The 8,972-nt window shown below is 35.2% G+C and overlaps 1 protein-coding gene across 4 annotated transcripts in view; it reads left to right on the top strand.

Annotated features, from left to right (window-relative positions):
* The window catches only part of LOC108365963 (synaptic vesicle glycoprotein 2A-like), a 79,547-nt gene extending 71,096 nt beyond the window's left edge, over positions 1 to 8,451 (top strand). For 2 of the 4 annotated variants that reach the window (XM_017620201.1, XM_017620203.1), the window contains 7 exons: positions 6,131 to 6,214; positions 6,292 to 6,616; positions 6,711 to 7,071; positions 7,140 to 7,466; positions 7,542 to 7,671; positions 7,749 to 7,905; positions 7,976 to 8,451. In XM_017620201.1, the coding sequence (XP_017475690.1) occupies positions 6,131 to 6,214; positions 6,292 to 6,616; positions 6,711 to 7,071; positions 7,140 to 7,466; positions 7,542 to 7,671; positions 7,749 to 7,905; positions 7,976 to 8,180 (1,589 nt within the window). In that variant the 3' untranslated portion in view covers positions 8,181 to 8,451. Of the gene's footprint in view, positions 1 to 5,555; positions 6,038 to 6,130; positions 6,617 to 6,710; positions 7,072 to 7,139; positions 7,467 to 7,541; positions 7,672 to 7,748; positions 7,906 to 7,975 lie in introns of those variants that run through there. The other 2 variants (XM_017620204.1, XM_017620202.1) reach the window with 2 other exon arrangements.
* Positions 8,452 to 8,972: the final 521 nt, after the last annotated feature.

The following is an 8,972-nucleotide window of genomic DNA, read 5'->3' as shown; positions in this document are numbered from 1 at the left end:
AAAAAAAAAAATCAGTTTCCTTTGAAATTGTTTTATATTTTAATTAAGATTCTATTATAGGGGCATCTTGAACTACATCTTTGGCTAGTTAAACGTTAAAATATTGTTTGGGAATCCAATGAAATGGGGCTTTAAAGGGAAAAGGACCTATCTCGACATAGGCTACTTTTGGGGGTAAAAATTATTGATATTTTATAAGACATCGCCTAAAAACCCAAAATGGCAACACTGCTTGTATATACGAGCTTTCATTGGATATCACCTATCGAAACTTTGAAAAAGTGTATTGGGTCATGTTAATACGCTGACCGAAAAAACAGTTCGCATCTCTGGTAATTTCATGGTTTGTACAAAGTATGTGTCCACTCATCACTTTGCATTAATTTTTATTACAAAAATCCAATAAAAACGTTTCGGACCATTTTTCATTACATAACAGGAGCAATGGGCAGTTAAATAATCGAGTCCTCAACTTCTATACATTGCATCTAGGCTTAACGGCAGTATTATGTACAAATTGCATACGATTCCATACCGCCAAAAGCAAATTTAAATCGTGTATAAAAACAGCTATGTGTTTTAAAGTGGCGCAAATGTTGATCACGTCGTAATTGGTCAAAAAAATTGATTTTTTCCTAAATCAATTGCATATTTTTCATATAATTTTTTTTTTGTTAATACCACACTTGTAAAATATTGCCTATTGGCACCAGGAATCAGTTTTTTTGCTCTCCTGAAAAGTTATTAAAAAACACAAACCTGTTTTTGTTGGCACAGCGACGAGCTGTTCATTATATGTTAATGTAACTACTTACCTAACATATACCAGCAAAATGTTTTCCAAAGTAGCGATGAGTACAATATACAAATGTCTCGATAGTTTTAGCCACTACATGTAAGAGAAGTTTTTGCTGGAGTAATTTTATTATTGCTAGTTAACCATTGATGTCTAAACATATGTATATGTATATACATACATATGTGCATATATAGGTATGTATAGCTGAGTTCCAAGTTGGTATATTGGAAAGCATCAGCCTCTTTTATTTCTAAACCATAACTGATGGAAATTAAAATTTTTTTCGCAACTAAATTCTAATTCGGCATTTGAATATGGTTGCGCATAGAAATAACAGATGCTGATGCTTTGCAATATACCAACTTGGAACTCAGCCTATTTATGTATACGTAAAGTCGTGAAGTGTTCCACCAATATGCTCCGCCTTATATGATACGAACCGAAATTATCGGATGTGCCATTTTTTGAAACTAACTTTTTGACGCAAATTTCTTCTACAGCCCAGAACGCGCCGTTTTGTAAAATCCTCTCGCCAAATTGCGTATAGTTACGCCAAAAATTTACTGCATATTTTATGGTATATTACAATGCATTTTTGCTTGTGGGCGAAATCATCGTATGTGTCAAACAAAAGTACTTTTTGCGTAGTGAAAATAAATTCATAAGTATGTATATAAAAAATTCGGAAAAATATTTAAAAGCAGAAAAAACGCTCTCTGGTGATAGTCGTGCAAAAGGTGTCGATATGTACATACACTATATGTATTGCTATAGTCATTAAAAGAACTTATGCGATAAAGTTAGAAGTGTTGGGGAAGACACTTTGAGAAGTTAAATATATTTCTTAAAATGGGAAGGGAAATTTTGGGAATATCTTCCAGCTTGCAGTCCCGATTGCGGAGTTACTTACTCAATTTGCATTATCCTGCACAATATATATTTTAAGTTTGTTCGAATTGCAACAAAAAATTTTAAAGCGAAGGTCCAAAATTTTGCATTAACATAAGTCACATAACATGTCTATTTAATTTGTATTGGAAAATATTTTTTTTTTTGTTATTTCCAAGAAAATATCAAATATCCTCTGCCATAAAGACACTACTCACAATTTTATATTTTTCAGTAGAGCCAGTTAAAGATTTGGTGTTTCGTAACTTAGGAATAATACATATGTATATCTTGGAACGTAATTATTCCAGATTATTTGCAAATTATGACTTTCTTCTAAAGATTTAGTAAAGGTTCCACTAAAAAATTACGAAAATAAGTAACAACTTCTAAGTAGTTAAACGAAAATAACTCCAGTGGCATTACTGAACAACGCCACAATACGAAAAATGTCGTTATTTCACATAAAAGCATCAATAACCTTTCCACAGTTTTTGACTTATGCCAATAAAAATTCACGATAAATATGAGATATGTGTACGGTGACCATATTAACCAACTTAAAATAAAGGATATTTTTCTTTCAAAATGATTTCCAAAATATTTACCAGTTAATTAACCGATTCCGAAAAATGGAGCCAAAGTCCTTTTCAAGGACTTCTCCATCCATTGCTGCGAAAATGCGTTTACCATAATTCATACTGCACGCCGAAGCCGGCACACAATGGTTCAAAATTGGAATTTAATGTTCATAATTCACCGCAGTCTTCATTTTTGAACCAATTTTTACTAAAACCCCAAAAAAATTTATTTCGGTGAAAATTTTTTATAACATTTTAAACATTTTTTTTTTGTAGCTTTACGTTTGTTTTTAACTAGTCTTTGTTATGTAACAATTATTAACAGGAAAAGGAGAATACATTTTCTTCAAAATTTCCACCTCTCTGCATTTTGCACAGAAAAAATTTAATATATTCAAGTAAAAATTTACAGATTGGGCTCAACTGGTCTTGCAAATATTATAAGCTTTCATAAAAAAAAAATTATCAAATTAAGTGAAAGAAATGGAGGTTCCAGTGAATTACGACCACTAAATGCCAGTTTTGAACCACTGTGCAGCAGGGCGTTTATTGAATTCTTTCAGTGGAACTGGAAATTCAGCGTGCAACACGATCCTGGGCACAACTTTCCCTGTGCTCTATAGATTGTGAAAAGATTACCTTTTAAATAAAAACCCTTAAGTGGAGTGCGAAACGAACTGGCGAAGGTTTTCATTATATTTTATAAGGGAAACTTTTAGTTTTCATATTCTGTGTTTAAAAATTTACCTCTGAAAAATGCAGAGCTGATTTAAAGGACAGTTTAAGAAATAAAGGACAAAAGGCGTCCTTTATTTTGAAAAAAATTATAAAGGACAGGGGGTTAAAATAAAGGACTATCCTTTAAAATAAAGGACGGATGGTCACCGTAGATATGTGCCGCTGTTCAGTAGTAAGGGTTGCCTACTTCGGTTTAGTGACAAATGGCAAAACTGCGCCCCTGTCGGATTGGTAACAATAAGGATATGTCGATCTGCCACAGAAAAAATGGTTATTTATAAACCTAATCCGCTAGGTAACTCAAAAAACAGAAGTTTTGAGTTGTGCCGTTATTGCAGACGACCTCCGATATAATATATTAATAATAATATTTTTCTCGAAGAACTTCAAGGATTTGCTTTATTAATTCGAAAATTTTCGAAGCCTCTGTGGAACCTTTAATTAAATGACACGGTTATTTAAAAAGAAGAATTCATTATAGAATAGCCCGCCGCTATAAACACTTTAGAAAAGTCAGTGATTCAGTGACAATGTGTGTACATAAAAGTAGAGAAAATAAAAATAATATTTTTCTCGAACGAACTTCAAGGATTTGCTTTATTAATTCGAACATTTTGGAAGCCTCTGTGGAACCTTTAATTAAATGACACGGTTATTTAAAAAGAAGAATTCATTATAGAATAGCCCGCCGATATAAACACTTTAGAAAAGTCAGTGATTCAGTGGCATTTGGTATCAGACATACTTCTGAGCCCCTTTACAAAGTAAGGTACGTGTAATGCAGAGCAGTCGCTCGGAGTAGTTCGGTGCTTGAAAATAACTTCGGCTGCACCTTATTTTGCAACTGACAACGTAATGTGTCGTCGGAGGTGTTCATTTTGCGCTTTACTAGTGGATGACATCGGCCATGATGACAATTTTGGTACTAACAACTGAAAGAAAACATGGCTTACCTCGTAAGGTGCTTACCTATTTTCCCAGTGGGCATTGTTATAAAATTTTAAGCCCATGTAAGTCCTTAAGTAAAATAAATAATTAATATGTACAAATATAAAATAGACAATTAGGAAACAATGATAGAGTACACAACATTTTATTATCTGCAGGTTTGGGGAAATTATTAGTGAAAAGGCTTACTTTTTGTTTATAGCTTTTCATATTGTAATACATAATAACACAAATAATAATCACCATAACAATAATTAATTAATTAATCCCAACGGCTTTTTACCCTCCATTCCCGTCCAACCGCCACGAGGGGTGCAGTCCGCATAACGTACGGAACCTTTTTTTTTTTTAGTTTTTTGGTGCCGAGTAGTGGAAACAGGAGTTTGTTAAGTGTCGAGATCTAAAACTATTCAGCTACAGAATCAAATTCATCAGCTGATTGGATATGCTAAAGATAGTATTTCAATTATTGAGAGTGGAAATAATAGTTTTCTTTATAGTAAAAATCGAGTCCGATACGTCAAACGTGCTGGAATGACAGTTAAAATCTTGACATAAACCACGGAATGATTCGTTTAGTTCAAAATTAGTTTTGCATGGCTTTAAAAATAGAGGTCGAAAGTGTCTTGACACTCGAGAAGGAACATTAAAATTTATCTCAGCCAGGAGGGCCGGGCTATTAATCAAGCCTGTCATTAATTTTACGATAAATATTATATCTAGCATTTCTCTACGAATTGTGAGTGTAGGCAAATTTATGAGCTTTAGACGACTTGTGTAAGGGGGGAGATTTTAATCTGAATCCCAATAATAATAACAATAACAATGATAAGAGTAAATAAAAACTGGAACGCGAGCACAAAAGGTCGATGGACGCACACCCTGATAGCCGACCTTCAAACATGGTTGAAAAGACCGCACGGGGAAGTCGATTTCTAACTGACGCAATTCCTCACCGGTTATGGTTACTTCCGAGAATATCTTCATAGAATGGGCAGGGTATACTCACCGTTCTGTCACTACTGTCGAAACGTCGAAGATAACGTACAACATACATTCTTCACTTGTGAGCAATTCTTGACTTCGCGCAGAATGTTGGAAGAAAGATACGGAGACATAACCCCGAACAAAAATAATTAGGGTAATGATCTCCTTTGCAGACAAGTGGGAAGTAGTTGCGAGATACGTGAAATTCGTACTCCACTGCAAACGAGAAGACGGATGTCTACTGAGGACACCCGAATGAAACGCCGCTACAAAAGAGTAGCCTTGCGGCTCTAGTAGCGCGCTCCTGCATCTGAAGATATGCCGAATTGCGGTGCCAGATGAGGGATTCTGGCGCAGGCGGTGAGAGTTTGGGTTTTAGTGGGTAGCCCAACACGCTTCGGTGGGAGTCCCACACTCGGGGAAGGTAGTATATAGACTAGCGCCCCCGGCCAGTGCATAAAGCATTTTCCCTCTCCTATGAAAAAAATAAAATAAATAAAAAATAAAAATTAAGCACTTAATGTAAGTGATAAAATATTATTATTATTATTAAAAAAAAAAAATGTTATAATAAAAATAAAACCAATAATACTTAATATTAATAACATAAATAATAATAATAATAATGGCTAATAATAATAATGAATAATAAAAAAAATTAATAGTGGTTGGTTTAATTATCGTAAGCCCTAACGAAATACGACAAACTTAGTATTTTCCAAATTTATCCTGATAAATACGTAAAATAACCAGCGTTGATGCAATGGAATTATAAATTTTATGTACATAAGTAATTTCTTTACTATACACTCAAATATTTATAATTGTATTGTTTTAAATTCTGAAAGAAAAAATTGTACCATTTAAATATCTCAAATATGATTCACTACACCAAATATGTTTTTTTATATTTAAACAATACTACGCAATACATTTCAGCCATAAAATAAACAAATTTCAGCAACAAAAATATGTATTTTTATATAGAATCTAAATAGGCGTACTCACTCGAAATCTTCACCCCCAACGCAATAAAATAAAATCCCATACTGCATCCATGCATACTCATATTTGTAATTGGTAACATCGAATATTTGTACGTTTTTTTTTCTATGTGTAATCGTCCATTTCCAGAATTTTTGCAAGAATGAAAAATTAATGTACAAAAAAATTTCCCACCTTATTCCAGTACTTTCAATTATACATACAGAACCAGTTAAGGTAAATCGTAAACATGGGGCCATTTCATTTTCAGAAGCTTTATCGCTTACCGGTAAGTTAATTTTACACCACGTAAAAACTACGTGAATACCAACAAAGTGACATCTAATAATTTTTTTCCATTCGTAGGTTTTGGTAAGTTCAATTACTTCCTCATCTTCATCTGTGGCATGATTTTAGCGAATGTCCTACTGGAGACTGCGGCCATGGGTTTTATATTACCAATTGCACAATGTGACTTAAATCTTACAAATCAGGACAAGGGCATCTTGAGCGCTATAAGCTTTGCTGGTATCATTACAAGTTCGCATCTGTGGGGCTTTTTGGCGGATACAAAGGGACGCCGGAAAGTGATCAGACCGACGTTGTTGGCTGGATTCATAGTAACCCTACTCTCCAGTTTCTCGCACACATTTTGGGTTATGGTTTTGTTGCGATTTATTAATGGATTTTTGTAAGTTCTTTTTTTAAGATATTATATTTGTTCTCATGCTCTTTGCAAAACCTATATTGTATTAAGTGAAATAATTTTTATTTAATTTTTTAAGCGTGTCTGGCGGTTCGGCAACAGTTTATGCCTACCTAGGCGAATTCCACACGGATAAGACCCGTTCGCGCGCTATGATGGGTTCCTCATTTATCTTCGCCATCGGTGCCATGATTTTGCCAATGATTGCCTTTATTGTTATAAACCAAGATTGGGTGCTGCCTTTGCCATTTTTGGGCATCGTTTACAAGCCATGGCGTTTATTTTTGATCGTCTGTGGCATACCAGGTCTACTTTGCGGCTTGTCGATGTTTGCTTTGCCCGAGAGCCCAAAATTCTTGCTGGCCCATGGCAGAGAAGCAAAAGCGATTGAGGTGCTGCAGAAGATGCAACGCTGGAACGGTGGTACTCAAGATATGAAGGTATGTCTGACTTTAGCATTATCTACTTAAATGATTTGGGCTAAATATTTTATTTTTATACATCTTAGCTAAAGCACATTCTTCCCGAAGAAGAACAGCCTGGCTCTATGATGCAGTTGAATAACAAATCGGCTTCTAAAGAAAACTTTGCCACCGCCTTCATGAAGAGCATGTGGAATCAAACAGTGCCTCTGTTTCACAAACAATACATTCGCGTCACATTGATCGTTTGCAACATGCAATTCTGGTTGTATGTGGTGACGAATGGCATGTATATGTGGTTCCCTCACATAATCAACAGCATGGTCGAGTTCATGAATGCTCACCCAGGCGAACATAAACAGATCTGCCATATTGTATATGACAAACATGAGAGCTTATATAAGACTGATGGTGTAAGTAGGCACGGTGGAGAATAAAACAATTTTAATACAAATTCTAATTCCGAATATCTCAAAAATTCTTTGCAGACAATGGAATGCGTAGCTAAATTGGAAAATACAACATACTTTTACTCATTAATTATGGAAATATTGTACGCTTCCTCCTTTGCTTTCATTGGCTTGGTCATCAATCGTGTTGGCAAAATGACCATTCTTTGTAAGTATTTCAAGTTCGTGATACTCTGGTGTACTTTAACCCTGAGACAACTCAATCGTTTTTATTTTTATTTGCAGTCATTTCCACAATATTATTTTCCTCATGCGGCCTCGCTGCTGTATTTGTGGCCGACCCCTCGATTGCCGCGTACTTGTATGTCCTTTTCTTTTTAGTGGGGGTAGCGATAAATGTTCTAGGAGCGGCTACTGTTGAGCTTTATCCAACCCAAATGCGGTAAGAAAATTCTCTAAATAATCCAGTGAATATATGTCTCAAATCAAGTTTCATTTATTCGTCCCTTTAGTGCCATGGCTATATGCGTTTCGCTGATGTTTGGCCGCTTAGGAAGTGTTGTAGGCGCTAATATAGTGGGCGCACTGCTTGCCAATAACTGCGAGCTGACTTTTTATGCCGCTTGTATCGCTTTGTATATCTGCGCTTGTATGGCACTTCTGATTCCACGAAGAACCCTGGCGCCTCCAGCTAAACCCGTCTTGGACGAGGCATAGAATTGTGACCTGTTATATATTTTAAATTGCGACTTAAATGCGGGGAGCAGACTTAACTTCGCGACAACTGGAAAGGATAAGAACGCCGTTATTATAAATTGTGATGATTGTTTGTATGATTTTTTGTGTGTGTGCTTATTTTATTATTACTTTGTGTGCAAGAGTTTAATTAATTTTTCTTGTATGTGTGGAAGAGATTGAGCGATTGGTTGTCTAGAAAATGTGAATTGAGTAAAGAATTTAATAAAGGAATTGAAAAATTTAATATAACTATATATATTTATACTATATTAAAAAACACAATAACGCACACCCTCTTCAAAAGAGGCAAAACGCAAAAATCAGATTCGGAGATCTAACTACTTGTGGATCGTACTGATTCAATGAAATTAATGCAAAAAAGGTATACAGTAGTTTTCTATCTAAATAATATAACCACGAAGAAAAAAATATTTGAATTAACTGGAGCTAACTCCTACAAGTGAGTGCGAAGAGTTTGAGATGCTGGCAAACAGGAAAAACTTGCGAACATTTTATCTGAGAGTTAGGCCACTTACGAAAGATTTCAACTCCTGTTAGAACAACCATGGCCACCTAGTGGCCGATATCCAGAATGTATTTAAATTATGGAGGGAACAGTTTTTCACCCTACTGAATGCCAGCAGCATTGAAAGTAGTGAATAAGGCGAACCCGAGCCACCAGCGGATGTCGATGGAGTCAATGTCCCACCGCCTGACTATGACGAGGTACGAATAGCGATTACGCGGCTGAAAAGCAACAAATCTGCTGGA

The sequence above is a fragment of the Rhagoletis zephyria genome, unplaced genomic scaffold (genome assembly GCF_001687245.7).
Source record: "Rhagoletis zephyria isolate East Lansing unplaced genomic scaffold, Rhagoletis_zephyria_1.1 Rzeph_scaffold_02081, whole genome shotgun sequence".
Taxonomy (NCBI): domain Eukaryota; kingdom Metazoa; phylum Arthropoda; class Insecta; order Diptera; family Tephritidae; genus Rhagoletis; species Rhagoletis zephyria.
Note: the sequence above shows the minus strand (reverse complement) of the source record. Positions and strands in the feature narration are given on the sequence as shown.